The sequence below is a fragment of the Nerophis ophidion genome, linkage group LG11 (assembly GCF_033978795.1).
Source record: "Nerophis ophidion isolate RoL-2023_Sa linkage group LG11, RoL_Noph_v1.0, whole genome shotgun sequence".
In the NCBI taxonomy this organism is placed as follows: domain Eukaryota; kingdom Metazoa; phylum Chordata; class Actinopteri; order Syngnathiformes; family Syngnathidae; genus Nerophis; species Nerophis ophidion.
In genome coordinates this window covers 55,721,969-55,737,261 of record NC_084621.1, presented here as the reverse complement: position 1 = coordinate 55,737,261, position 15,293 = coordinate 55,721,969, and the positions used below count along the sequence as shown (strand labels likewise).

The 15,293-nt window shown below is 37.9% G+C and overlaps 2 protein-coding genes across 4 annotated transcripts in view; both read left to right on the top strand.

Moving 5' to 3' along the window:
• ncam3 (neural cell adhesion molecule 3) overlaps nt 1–7,691 on the top strand; it is a 29,843-nt gene extending 22,152 nt beyond the window's left edge. Inside the window, exons 13-17 of one of the 2 annotated variants that reach the window (XR_009808873.1) lie at nt 331–499; nt 579–771; nt 857–988; nt 1,681–1,815; nt 6,958–7,691. Coding sequence is in view for 1 of the 2 variants with exons in the window: in XM_061916299.1 (XP_061772283.1) it covers nt 331–499; nt 579–771; nt 857–988; nt 6,958–7,006 (543 nt within the window). In the remaining variant the exon portion in view is untranslated. The remainder of the gene's footprint in view (nt 1–330; nt 500–578; nt 772–856; nt 989–1,680; nt 1,816–6,957) is intronic. The other variant, XM_061916299.1, reaches the window with a different exon arrangement.
• Nucleotides 7,692–11,889: 4,198 nt separating this feature from the next.
• mroh1 (maestro heat-like repeat family member 1) overlaps nt 11,890–15,293 on the top strand; it is a 49,143-nt gene continuing 45,739 nt past the window's right edge. For both annotated transcript variants that reach the window (XM_061916298.1, XM_061916297.1), the window contains exons 1-2: nt 11,890–12,084; nt 15,091–15,164. In XM_061916298.1, the coding sequence (XP_061772282.1) occupies nt 15,143–15,164 (22 nt within the window). In that variant the 5' untranslated portion in view covers nt 11,890–12,084; nt 15,091–15,142. The remainder of the gene's footprint in view (nt 12,085–15,090; nt 15,165–15,293) is intronic.

Here is a 15,293-nt window from a genome sequence, read left to right as displayed (position 1 = left end):
AAGGTAAAGTTACAAGTTACATACACCCCGAAAATAAATGTTTAGGACCTTTACTCGTATACATGGATTTTCTTACCTCTTCCATTAACGGTTGCCCATAAGTCAACATTGTCTGACCTGTGAACACACTAGTAAGTTTTGCGCTGTGAACCAATTGTTTTGTCACTACTTTCCATCTGCTAATCTGTCTACAATAAACTTGTCTTTAAAGTTGTTTGGCACTGTGTCCCAATATCCTAGTCTGTCGACAATGGAGTCCCACATTCTGTTTTTTGACTCATTTTATGTTCCATGCTTCAGGTCTCAGTGATTTTTTTTTTTTTTTATTAGGGTAAAGATGGGGCTGAGTGGACTGAGAAGCAACTGTCATCCAACACTGATTCTGTCACTCTCAAAGACCTGACTTCCGGCTCTGACTATCAACTAGAAGTCATAGCAGTAAATACTAATGGTTCTTCTCTCCCTGCAACATTTAACTTCACCATTGCAGAACAAGCTGGTATGAATTATTTACACACAGTGCAATATTTTAGTGTGCAATACGTGCATAACATTCTAACATATTCAAACACTCACAGTGCACAACCGCATGACCAAAGGCAGCGTGGTTGGCATTGTCATGGTGATCTTCCTGGTGGTTTTCTTGGTGGTGGATGCCACCTGCTGCTACAGAAACCGTTGCGGTCTGCTAATGTACATTGCTGTAAAACTTTTTGGACAGAAAGTTCCAGGCCTCAAAGTGCTTGAAGAAGGGGAGGGTACCACAAATGGGTAAGAAAGTCGACATCTTTGCAGCGATTGTGAATTGGAATTAAAGCAGCTTGTAATGTTTTCTGTTTTCTTTTTTTAAATATAGGGATATGAAGTTGAATGGGATGTCTACCCCCAGAAGCGGCAGACACTATTCAGGAGTTGGAATAAACTCTTCTAAGGAAGGCGGACCACTTACAGAGGTCACCTGTGACAAAGCGTCCCTCACTAAACATGAGTATGTACACAACTCCATCCCATCCATCCGTTTTTTACCGCTTATCCCTTTCGGTGTTGTGGGGGGTTCTTGAGCCTATCCCAGCTGCATTTGGCCGGAAGGCAGGGTACACCCTGGACAAGTCGCCATCTCATTGCAGTGTACACAATACATTAACAGCAGTGGCGGGCCATGCGTTTCCCACCTAGGCCTTCAGTGATGTCAGACTTGAATGATTACCTCTCAAAATACCATAATTTATGTCCCCACTTGACCATTGCTGGAGAAATATTAGACAGAAACAACAGTAGGTTATTTTCTGGCGCATTTAAAAATCAATAAACCCGCATCAGCAATTAAAACATCTTATGTGGTGGTCATTTCCCCATTTCATCGCCGACCTCGTTCACAAGATGTAGTTAGTCTTAAGTATCCTTTTGGAAAATAGGCTTGCAAATACATATCTGCCACCCAGTCAACATGTTGCGCTCCTTCTTTGTGAGTACCGGCGAGTTTTCTGTGGCTTTTTAAGGCTCGTATGACTCCTGTGCCACTTCCTGTTTTCGCAACTTGTGATTGGATATTCACTTGGGACTCCCAAGTGAGTATCTAATCACAGCGTAAGGTCAGCCAGTAGGCCTTACTGACAAAAACTTGTGATCTGATTGGCTATCGTAATTGTCTATTAACTCTATGTGTCTGTTCAATTACAGTGCACAGACACCCGCATTGTTAATTCTGAAAGCCCCGGGCAGATTTGGTACAGCATGGCAACATAAGCTGGCTGAATTCTGATTGGATACAAACTGTAACCTAAAACCAACAACACTGGAAAGAGCATATAACATGTAAGGAATATGAATACTTTTAGATTTTTAGGGTAAGTAAATGAAAAATTACTTTTATCTTTCATTCTGATCATGATTTCTGTTTGTGTTAGGCCAGCAGAGAAGGCCGTGCTGGCCTTGACGGCCCACCACTGATTAACAGTAATTGTACCTCGTGTTCAGTACATAAAGAATATTTTTGTCATCCAAATAACTATTGTGTGAATGTTTAAAAAATATTTATGTGTTCACACAAATTGTGTAACATTCCTGTGATGTAGCTATGTAAGGGTTGCGCGATATAGACAATATATATAAAGCAGGGGTCTCAAACGCAATTTATCTGGGGGTGGCTGGAGGCAGAGCGTGAGTGAGGTTTGGCCACATTAGATATTCCACAAGAAAAGCTTTGTGGAAAAAATTCCAATCGTCTCCAAAAAAATGTTAACAAAAAATAAGATGAAAAATAAATAAACAAATTACGAATTATTAAGAAAATACATGTTTGGTGATGTGGAATATATTTTAATTCCACTTGGTGACACTGTCGTGTTTAGCCAGTAAATGTAATTTTTGCATAGTGCGTCATTTTCCTGTTCAGCTGCACGGTGGCGTATAGTAACCCACTAGCAGTCTCCTTTGTTATTGCACTCGATGTTTATGTATTACATGATGACATGAACCCCAAGGCATTTGTAGATGATACAGAGTACCGGGATAGCGAGTGCAAACAGGCGACTGCTCCCAGAGTGTTATCCATCGTGCTGTTACTGGAAAATTAAAGCAGAGGCGAAACTGTGCTGTTCTCGTTGTAAAACAGGAGTGCCAATTGCATCGATCGCAAGCTATCGGTAGATCGCAGAGGGTGTGTTAAAAAATTAGACCTAAAAAAATTGTGATCATCTATCTTCACCAAAAAAAAATAAAAAATAAAAATAAAAAATAAATATATATATATATATATATATATATATATATATAAATATATATATATATATATAAATATAAATATATATATATCCATATATATTTATATATATATATATATATATATATATATATATATATATAAATATATATATATATATATATATATACATATATATATATATATTTATATATATATATATATATATATATATATATATATATAAATATATATATATATATATATATATACATATATATATATATATATATATATATATGTACAGAGGTGGGTAGTAATGCGCTACATTTACTCCGTTACATCTACTTGAGTAACTTTTGGGATAAATTGTACTTCTAAGAGTAGTTTTTATGCAACATACTTTTACTTTTACTTGAGTATATTTATTTTTACTCAGTTCCATTTATCTGCAATCAGGTCGCTACTCGCTATATATTTTTTTAACGATCTGTTAATGCACGCTTTGTTTGTTTTGATTTTGTCAGACACGCATTCAAAGTAGGAACTACGCATGCTTGCGTTTCACCAATCACATGCAGTCACTGGTGACGTAGGACCAATGAAACAGAGCCAGGTGTTCACGTGACCGTCACATGTAGAACCCGACATGTTGAAAAACTTATTGGGGTGTTACCATTTAGTGGTCAACTGTACGGAATATGTACTGAACTGTGCAATCTACTAATAAAAGTTTCAATCAATCAACCAATCAATCAAAAGTGTAAAGGAAAAAAGACACTTTTTATTTCAACCGTACTTCCCGTCAGAAGCCTAAAGACTGATCGCACAGTTCCTGTCTTCACAATAAAAGTGCCGCTCCATCGCGCCTGCGCTAACAAAATAAGAGTCTCCGAAAGCCAGCGCAAACAAACTAGCAAGCTACGGAGTTTGCCGCCAATGTATTTCTTGTAAAGTGTATAAAAACGAATATGGAAGCTGGACAAATAAGATGCCATAAACCAACGACTGTCATGTGGTATTAGACAGGAAGGAGGAACTTATTTTGTCCTCCATTTGAAAACCGGGACGTAATCAGCCCTAAACTGTCTGATTCCAATCAATGCAAGTCATCAGAATCAGGTAATACACCAACTTATATTCTTGTCTTCATTAAAGATAGGAATCTATATGTTAAACATGCATGTATATTCATTAAAACACCTTTAACATGTGAACAAAAACGGCAAAATAAATAAATATAAATTATATACTGTATATATAAATGTATATGTATATATATATGTGTGTGTATATATATATATATATATATATATATATATATATATATATATATATATATATATATATATATATATAAAATATGTGTGTATGTATATGTATATATGAGGTAGATCACCTCGACTTGGTCATTTATTAAGTAATTGATTAACGTTGAAAAACTTATTGGGGTGTTACCATTTAGTGGTCGATTGTACGGAATATGTACTGTACTGCAATCTACTAATACAAGTTTCAATCAATCAATCAATCAATCAATGCCTACTGAGCCTATGGTGCTGTTAAGTTATTGTGGCTCAATTTGCCTTAATTTTTTTTTATTTTAATGTATTATTATTTAATATATAATATTGTTTTAGTTGCTTAAGAGATATTCCTGGCTCTGAATTTGCTCATAGCTATTTTTATGTTTTTGTGCATTATTTGTTGTCGTAATCATTAAACAAACAGGTTACTCATCAGTTACTCAGTACTTGAGTAGTTTTTTCACAACATACTTTTTACTTTTACTTAAGTAAATATTTGGGTGACTACTCCTTACTTTTACTTGAGTAATAAATCTCTAAAGTAACAGTACTCTTACTTGAGTACAATTTCTGGCTACTCTACCCACCTCTATATATGTATGTATGTATGTATATATATATATATATATATACATATATATATATATATATATATATATATATATATATATATATATATATATATATATATATATATATATATATATATATATATGTATGTATTTACAAATCCCGTCTCCATATGAGTTGGGAAATTGTGTTGGATGGATGGACAGCCATCAGACTGTATAATGCATATGTAGAGCTTCGTTGTTCAACAGTCCGGGGTCTCCGCTGTCGTATTTTACGCTTCATAATGCGCCACACATTTTCGATGGGAGACAGGTCTGGACTGCAGGCGGGCCAGGAAAGTACCCGCACTCTTTTTTTTACGAAGCCACGCTGTTGCAACACGTGCTGAATGTTGCTTGGCATTGTCTTGCTGAAATAAGCAGGGGCGTCCATGAAAAAGACGGCGCTTAGATGGCAGCATATGTTCTTCCAAAACCTGTATGTACCTTTCAGCATTAATGGTGCCTTCACAGATGTGTAAGTTTCCCATGCCTTGGCCAGTAATGCACCCCCATACCTTTACAGATGCTGGCTTTTGAGCTTTGTGTCGATAACAGTCTGGATGGTTTGCTTCCCCTTTGGTCCGGATGACACGATGTCGAATATTTCCAAAAACAATTTGAAATGTGGACTCGTCAGAGCACAGAACACTTTTCCACATTGAATCAGTCCATCTTAGATGATCTCGGGCCCAGAGAAGCCGGCGGCATTTCTGGATGTTGTTGATAAATGGCATTCGCTTTGTATAGTAGAGCTTTAACTTGTACTTACAGATGTAGCGACCAACTGTATTTAGTGACAGTGGTTTTCTGAAGTGTTCCTGAGCCCATGTGTTGATATCCCTTTTTTGATAAAGTGCCGTCTGAAGGATCAAAGGCCATGGTCATTCAATGTTGGTTTCCAGCCATGCCTCTTATGTGGAGTGATTTCTCCATATTCTCTGAACCTTTTGATGATATTATGGACCGTAGATGTTGAAATCCTTAAATTTCTTGCAATTGCACTTTCAGAAACATTGTTTTTAAACTGTTTGACTATTTGCTCAAGCAGTTGTGGACAAAGGGGTCTACCTCGCCCCATCCTTTCTTGTGAAAGACTTAGCATTTTTTGGGAAGCTGTTTTTATACCCAATCATGGCCCCCATCTGTTCCCAATTAGCCTGCACACCTGTGGGATGTTCCAAATAAGTGTTTGATGAGCATTCCTCAACTTTATCAGTATTTATTGCCACCTTTTCCAACTTCTTTGTCACGTGTTGCTGGCATCGAATTGTAAAGTTAATGATTATTTGCAAAAAAAAAAATGTGTATCAGTTTGAACATCAAATATGTTGTCTTTGTAGCATATTCAACTGAATATGGGTTGAAAATTATTTGCAAATCATTGTATTCCATTTATATTTACATCTAACACAATTTCCCAAACGGGGTTTGTACAATGAAAAGTAACCAGCTTTTAACAACGCATTAGATAACAGTTTTGACAAAATCATACAACCGGAAATGCAGTAATGTGTTACCACATACGTCAAATAATATATTGTCATATACATTGTTACCGCAAGAGGCTGCAATATATTTAATGCAATTAAGATTTTAGGCTATACTGCCCATCCGTAATCCATATATCAGACAATTATAATCCTTATCTGTTTAATTTTATTAATTCACATGTCCTTTCTGAGTAAAATGGAATTCTAAATCATTTAAATGTAAATGTAATGTGTGTTTTAATGCAGTAAATATTATTGCTGAGGTAATTAACCCTCAGATGTCAAATATGTCTGAGACCTGATAAATAAATTGGCTAGATTTTCAAAATACATTCCAGTAAAAATATACTTAGATTGTATTATGTCCAAATGCTCCAAGTCAAACCTAGTATACTGTTTGATTTTGCGCATGATAAATCGCACTAACATTGAAATTGAAAAATAGAAGGTTTTTTCTTTTAAATTTAGAACAGAGGTGTCCAAATTGCAGCCTGGCAGCCAAATAATTAGATCTTATACATAAAATTAAGCATGAAACACAATGAATGAGTATTAGAAAAGCTGAAATATAATATTTGAACAAGATATTAAACTAACGAAAATCATTATTTTGATGTATTTAATAGCATGTTTTGATTATACAATGGAGTTTTGTTTTATCATGTTCAATAAAAGAAAACCAATGGGATGAAGAAAAGTGAATCATATCAAACTAGTCCCTCAACCTTAAAACAAATTTGTACGTGGCTTTGGGTGGAAAAGGTTTGGCCGATCCTGCTTTAGGTCATTGCTTTTCAATGGCAATATTGTATATAAATAATTATGTATTTGTTTTTTTCCCACAGGAAAACACAACCAGACAGAAACCTGCCCAAGACAGTCGCATCAGGTTAACAACTTGAAGAAAAATACATACAAATTATTTTCAAAGAGACAACAACTTCAATCCAAACAGTCAACAGTGTTACGAACAGTCAACAGTGGCTCTTTCGTACTTGGATGGACAGCGAAGCACCTGCATCTCCTCATAATGAAAATGTTGTATTTTGTACTAAGGCTGTCTCAGATGACAAATTATATAATAACAGTATCATATGTAATATGTATTAATGTTCATTGAATTTGTCCATTCACTGGGTGATGGTGAGATCGGTCATTCACAGGGTATTGATGTAATTTATTTTTTAAATTATAGTGTTCTGAAACCGGCACAAAAGTGCTTTGTAATGTTATAAACAGGCGAAAAAAGTTTGTTTATTTCTAACAATATGCATAGCAGCTATTTTTACCATAACTGCATGACTGTGTTCCTTTGATGTTTTCAATCTTATTAATTTGAGAGTTTATATGAGCTGCTATTTGCTGATTTTCTTGTTGTGACGAACACAAGCAAACACCCAAAATCAAACTATTCATTGCAAGTTCTTGTAACATACTGAGCACGCAATAACAACACATTCGAACTCAGATGAAGCATTTTACATAGTTATTCATGTTTGTAAGGCACATGAGTTAATGAAGTACTGTACATATTTCTACACACGTATGTTTGTTTGAATAATAAAATAACACAAAAATACACCTTGCCGTCTCTCTTTATGTTCTATACTCACCCATCCATTTTTTACCGCATGTCCCTCTCAGGGTTGTGGGGGGTGCTGGAGCCTATCCCAGCTGCATTTGAGTGGAAAGTGGTGTACACCCTGGGGAAGTCGACACAACATGGATAGAGATAAACACACAACATTCACACACTAGGGCCAATTTAGAGTTGCCAATCAACCTATCCCCAAGTGAATGTCTTTGGAGGTGGGAGGAAGCCACAGTACCTGGAGGAAACCCACGCAGTCACAGGGAGAACATGCAAACTCCACACAGAAAGACCCTGAGCCCGGGGATCAATCCCAGGACCCTCTAACTGTGAGGCATATGCACTGGTCCTTTTTGCACCGTGCTGTTCTATGGGTGTCCAAACTTTTTTCACTTAGGGCTGCAGGCTAAACAATCAAAGAATTGATGGCTATTTTGATATTTTTCACTTTCAAAACTAATACATTGATTTTTTGCAGATAGAAAAACATCATTCATGTCAGCGTTGTGCTTTTAGCATCAACATTTTGACATTTTAATTATATTACACTGGTTTTATCTTTCATTCTGCGGGCAACCAACGGTCCCGGGCCACACTTTGGACACCATTGTTCTAAACCAGGGGTGGGCATTACGTCGATCGCAATCGACTGGTCGATCTCGGAGGGTGTGTCAGTCGATCTCAAGCCAGGCATTAAAAAATATACATAAAAATGAGCAATCATCAATCATACCAAGACTTCACTTTCGTCAGTTGTTTGACAGGATCTTGTGAGATGACGCTGGCTGCTGCGAGCTCATATTTAAGAAAAAAATCACTAACAGGGCGGACGCCGAAAAACACATTTTATTTCTAGAGACTCCGTACCTACTGTCAAAACTCTAAAGACCGACTGCACAGTTCCTGTCTTCACCATAAAAGACCTGTTTCATCCTGCCTGTGCTAACAAAATAAGAGTCTCAGAAAGCTAGCGTGCACAAGCTAGCAAGCTACGGAGTTTGATGCCAATGTATTTCTCCCCCGCCCCCAGCGACCGCTTTCTCACTTGCTTGCCCACCCGCACACTCACTGACGTCACTCACCTGCTGCCAGACATTAAAGGGCCACACACATATGCTACTCTCATAACAAAGTGTTTAAAAACGAGTATGCAAGTTGGACAAATGAGATGCCAAATCCAACCACTTTCATGTGGTATTGAACAGAAAGGAGGACTTTTTTTTTCCTCCATTTGAAAATGCGGACGTTATCAGCACCACTGTCTAATTCCAATCAATGCAAGTCATCAGAATCAAATACACCAACTTATATTCTTGTCTTCATGAAAGAAAGGAATCTATGTGTGTTAAACATGCTTGTATTATCATTAAACACCATTAACTTGTTAACAAAAATTTATTTTTCATAAATAAATAAATATAAATTATAAATAAGAATGAGGTGGATCTCCTCGACTTGGTCAATTGAAAAGTAGCTCGCCTGCAGAAAAAGTGTGAGCGCCCCTGTTCTAAACCATTGGTTGTACTCTCTGATGTTGTAGCATTAGTATTTGATTTATTTTTTACTTTCATCTCTAGTGATCTGGTTTGAATTTGGAAATAAAAACACACACTGTATAAACACAACCTAAATTGTAAACCAATAATTAATTCAAATACAAATAAAGGTTTGTGCACATTAGATAATTATCAACTTAAAGTGTTCTCTTTTGGGACTATAATTGATATATATTTTTATGCGAATACAAAATAATATATAAACTCTATTCAATATTTTTTTTTTCTGGAATTTTATTTTTTTAAACATTCTGTCTCTCTCACTTACAAAAAGTATGCCATAAAAGCTGCGTTCTGCTTATGTCTGTAAGGGTTTCAACTTTTTTTCAACCAAAAATACTTTGCTCTGATTAATGCAGTGGTTATCAACCTTTTTTCATTGACGTACCCCCTGTGAACATTTTTTTAATTCAAGTACCCCCTAATCCGAGCAAAGCATTTTTTGTTGAAAAAAAGAGATAAAGAAGTAAAATGCAGCTCTATGTCATCAGTTTCTGATTTATTAAATTGTATAATAGTGCTAAGTATTGCTCATTTGTTGTGGTCTTTATTGAACTATTTGGACAAAAAGATATAAAAATAACTAAAAACTTGTTGAAAAATAAACAAGTGATTCGATTATAAATAAAGATTTCTATACATAGAAGTAATCATCAACTTAAAGTGCCCTCTTTGGGGATTGCAATAGAGATCCATCTGGATTTATGAACTTAATTATAAACATTTCTTCACAAAAAACGAAATCTTTAAATCTTTAACATCAATATTTATGGAACATGTCCACAAAAAATCTAGCTGTCAACACTGAATATTGCATTGTTGAATTTCTTTTCACTGTTTATAATCTTACATCCGTATTTTGTTGAAGTATTCAATAAATATATTTATAAAGGATTTTTGCATTGTTGCTATTTTTAAAATATTTGTAAAAAAAATCTCACGTACCCCTTGGCATACCTTCAGGTACCCCCATTTGAGAACCACTGGATTATGTGGAAAGGGTGGAGTGCCATCTTCGGGTTGGGGAGGAGACCCTGCCCCAAGTGGAGGAGTTCAAGTACCCAGGAGTCTTGTTCAAGAGTGGGGGAGGAGTGGATCATAAGATCGACAGGCGGATCGGTGCTGCGTCTTCAGATTGCGGACGTTGTATCGATCCGTTGTGGGGAAGAAGGAGCTGAGCCGGAAGGCAAAGCTCTCAATTTACCGGTCGATTTACGTTTCCATCCTCACCTATGGTCATGAGCTTTGGGTCATGACCGAAAGGATAAGATCACGGGTACAAGCGGCCGAATTGAGTTTCCCCCTCGGTTGGCGGGGCTCTCCCTTAGAGATAGGGTGAGAAGCTCTGACATCCGGGAGGAACTCAAAGTAAAGCCGCTGCTCCTCCACATCGAGAGGAGCCAGATGAGGTGGCTCGGGCATCTGGTCAGGATGCCACCCGAACGCCTCCCTAGGGATGTGTTTAGGGCACGTCCCACCGGTAGGAGGCCACGGGGAAGACCCAGGACACGTTGGGAAGACTATGTCTCCCGGCTGGCCTGGGAACGCCTCGGGATTCCCCGGGAAGAGCTTGACAAAGTGGCTGGGGAGAGGGAAGTCTGGGCTTCCCTGCTTAGGCTGCTTCCCCTGCGACCCGACCTCGGATAAGCGGAAGATGATGGATGGATGGATGGATTAGGGGGTACTTGAATTAAAAAAAAATTCACAGGTGGTACATCACTGAAAAAAGGTTGAGAACCACTGGTATATCCATCCATTGTCCATCCTTCGGGGTCGCGGTGGGTGCTGGACCCTATCTCAGCTGCACTTGGGCAAAATACCCTGGACAGGTCGCCACCTCATCACAGGGCCAACACAGATAGATGGACAACATTCACACTCGCATTCACACACTAGGGCCAATTTAGTGTTGCCAATCAACCTATCCCCAGGTGCATGTCTTTGGAAGTGGGAGGAAGCCGGAGTACCTGGAGGGAACCCACGCAGTCACGGGGAGGACATGTAAACTCCACACAGAAAGATCCTGAGCCCGGGATTGAACCCAGGACTACTCAGGACCTTCGTATTGTGAAGCAGACGCACAAACTCCACTTCCACCGTGCTGCCCACCATTGGTATAATGCAGCTGTAGGGAACCTATGGCTCTCGAGCCAAATGTGGCTCTTTTGATGACTGCATCTGGCTCTCAGATACATCTTAGCTGACGTTGCTTAACACGATATGTAATGAATAATTCCGCTGGTAATCACAGTGTAAAAAATAACGTTCAAAATATAAAACATTTTAATCCATACATCCATTTTCTACCGTATATGTTCAACAAGCCACTAATGGTAAGAAGTATTTTATTTATTATTGGTAAGCTTCAGAATAACAATTTTATTAAAAATAAAAATGTATTTTGTATACTTTAAAAATGTTGGTCTTACTTAAAAATGCACGCATTTAGTTGTATTCAGTGTTAAAACATATTATATGGCTCTCACGGAAATACATTTTAAAATATTTGGCTTTCATGGCTCTCTCAGCCAAAAAGGTTCCCGACCCCCAATGCATCATAAAAAAAAAGGGGAAAAAAAAGCTATAAGCATGTCCGGTAGGTGGCAATATGCACCCTGCCGATGTTCACAAGGATAAACTGAAAGAAGAAGAAGTATGATGGCGAATCATTTGTAACGTCATTTGGCTGATTTGTTCCTGCTGACCAGAAGCACGTGACCAAGCGTGTTGACACCTGTACTGACTGCAGTCCTAGCGCCTTTAAAGCCTTACTGTCGCACTTCGAAGAGGAACAACTCTAGTCGGAACTAGAGTGTTGTTTGTTGGTAAGTCGGCCTCTGGTTTTCTTCTCAGTATTTTAGCCTTGTTTGTATAGAGTTGCTTGCTTCCGCAGCTAAAGCTAACAGTAAATCGCAATCAATGCTTATATTAATGTCAGCTGGTATGTAATGTTAGCTAACAATGTTGGCTTCTGAAGAAAATTATACTCGGTTTTTGAATGTTACGTCTGAGTATTAAACAAGAAAACAAGTAGCAAGTTAGGTGCTGCAATTTTTACCTCTTTAATACTTCATGCCTCCTTTTCTTTTAGTTACATTTGGTCTTGATATTTTCGTTAACCCCCAAAAGGGACAAGCGGTAGGACATGGATGGATGGATGGAAAAGTACGGTAACCCATAAGGTCAAACACAGGCATGGTCCGAAGCCCAAACAGCATAAAACGCGGACATGCTGCAAATTAAACTTATATAAAACGAATGCAAACAATATTTGCAAATGCCAAACACATACATATACAGCACAACATCAACGGCATGAGGGAAGTGCTTCATGTTTGTCTGTCAGGCTAAGGAATATCCTTTTTGAAGAAATCAATCAATCATCATCATCATCATCAGCCATTGTCAGTCCACTGCTGGACGAAAGTCTCAGTATGTTTCTGCCATTTGGCGTACTTTTCATGCTGGTTATTAGCCTACACCTTCCACTTTGGCTTGATGCGGGTTGGAAGGTGCATTTTATATCAGAGATCCTTCTCCTAGACTAATTGCCTTACTGGGCTGTTGAACTTAGTCTGTCCTGTTGGTTTTCCGCGCCCCATTTACCCAGGGACCCGCTCAGCTTTATGGCGCTGACCACCCGCCAGTCACAAGAGAAGGTGCAAACGGTTCTTTGTGTGCATTTTATAGACGTTAGTTGGGACTGACTAACCCCACACACAACCTCCCATCTCATACCCAGGGCACTGGGTATGACTAGTCAATCAAAGTTTACTTGTATAGCCCGAAATCACGAGTGTCTCAAAGGGCTGCACAATCAACAATGACATCCTCGGCTCAGATCCCAAACTCCACATAGAAAGATCCCGAGCCCGGGATAGAACTCAGGCACTTCGTATTGTGAGGCACATGCACTAACCCAGGGGTGTCAAACTCAAATTCAGAGTGGGCCAATATTTAAAATTGAACAAAGCCGTGGGCCAACGTTGAACAAATTAACCTTTTAATAGGGACCCAAACAAGTTTTTCATTGAATATTGAACAAGCAGGGCTTATATAACTTTATAGTGACATGCAAAATCCAGTTTCAAATAATAATAAAAATAACAATTAAAAAATATCAATAGCATATCAAATACAATGTAAATGAACATTTAATGCCTCTTTCCTATTTGCAGCCTTCTGAGGTAAATATCAAAATAAACTTTTTCCACAGGCTAATAATACATTTGGAAATAAAATAACAACAATGAATGAATCAAGCATTTTATTATTGCTCAGTTTGCTACACTGATTTGCTTTAACACTGAATATAGAACAAGCAACGCTAATATAACTTAATAGTGCAAAATCAACTTTCAAAAAACATCAATGGTATATTAAATAAAATTTAAATAAAACATTTAATGCCTCTTTTCTATTTTCTGCCTTCTGAGGTAACTATCAACATTAACTTTTTCCACAAGCTAATAAAGGTGGGTGGGGTTGGGGGTGCGGGGTTTGGTGGTAGCGGGGGTAGAAAATGGATGGATGGAGAGCTGTGCATTAAATTAATTTCATGCATCACAATGTTTGCTTTTTCCTTCAACATCAACACTGACTACTACTTAAGGCAAACTTTGTGAGGAATAACAAACAAAATAAAACAATCACCTATTGTACAAAGTGTGCTTTTCACTGGGATTACGACTGATGGGATGTTAATATCTTCCCATTTATATAAAACATTTTAATCCTCGCAAAGGGTTAAAAAAAGTTGGGTGCAAACGAGTGTCTTGTCTTACACGCTATTTTCCAGATCTAAATTGGCTGTCAAAGTTTATCAACTTCTCGGTTCATGGCCACATATTTCTACTATACAGGTGAGAGGCATGATTTAGAATGTAAAATTAATTTTCACCAGCTCAGATGTCAATAGCCCCTTTTCCTGGAACCTATAGTTTAGGTTTATTCAACTGGCGGCCCATGGGCCACATCCGGCCCGCTAAAACTTTTAATTTGGCCCACCGAACATTACCCAAATAGGCTTGATGAAACCATTAAAACTAGGGTTGATCATGAAGGCGGAACTCCCGCATCCCGCAGGCGCAACAAGGAGGCATATGTGTCACAATGAAGCAGCAGTTGGATTAGAAAAGAAGCCAACTCATTCAACCCAGAAAAAAAATCGGAATAAATGGCAAATATCTGACTTAACATCAACTGGACAAAATATGAATGTTCCCATTCGGAGAGAAATATTTATCTTTATATGCAATCAAACAAAAATTGTTTGCAACATTTTCTGCGATTTATAGAAATTTAATGATGGAAGGATTATCCTGCAATCAGTCACTTTCGTTGGACTGCAGTCATCCCTCGCCACATCGTGCTTCAAAGTTTGTGGTTCTATCATGGATTTTTTGGCATTTAAGCATTTTTGGAGCATTCAAATGGCTAAGTGAGGTAAAAACAATAATACTACAGTAGCATTGGCCACCTGATGACCTCTAAATGGCTCAGCGTCAGGCACCAGTACTATACTGGATTAAATTGGTGTAAAGGTGACTACGTGGGTGTTATTTCATGTTTAGAGACCAAGTGTAAGAAAGACTAAATAAAAATGTTCCCTTAAATTCTGCCTCTTTTATATACTGTAAAGTTAAAGTACCAATGATTGTCACACACACACACACACACACACACACACTAGGTGTGGTGAAATTTGTCCTCTGCATTTGACCCATCCCCTTGTTTGCATCATTGCTGTGTTTAGACACTGTCCTCAAATGTACTCAATAATGCTGGAAGGTGTGCTAACAGGTTTATGTTTACCATCTAACTTTATACAGCCACCTGCTGGTCTCAGGGTCTCGAGCCCAGGAAACCAGCCCTCTGTCCACCATGGGCGAGACAGATGTGGAACGTGAGTTTTTCCTCTTATAAGCGTTTCCCATTTTACACTTTCGACATGCTTGTTAATCTGTTTTTACACCACCTGCTATTTTCTACCAAGCACTGCTAAGCGGCTTGTGTTGTCTCAGTGACTGTATGC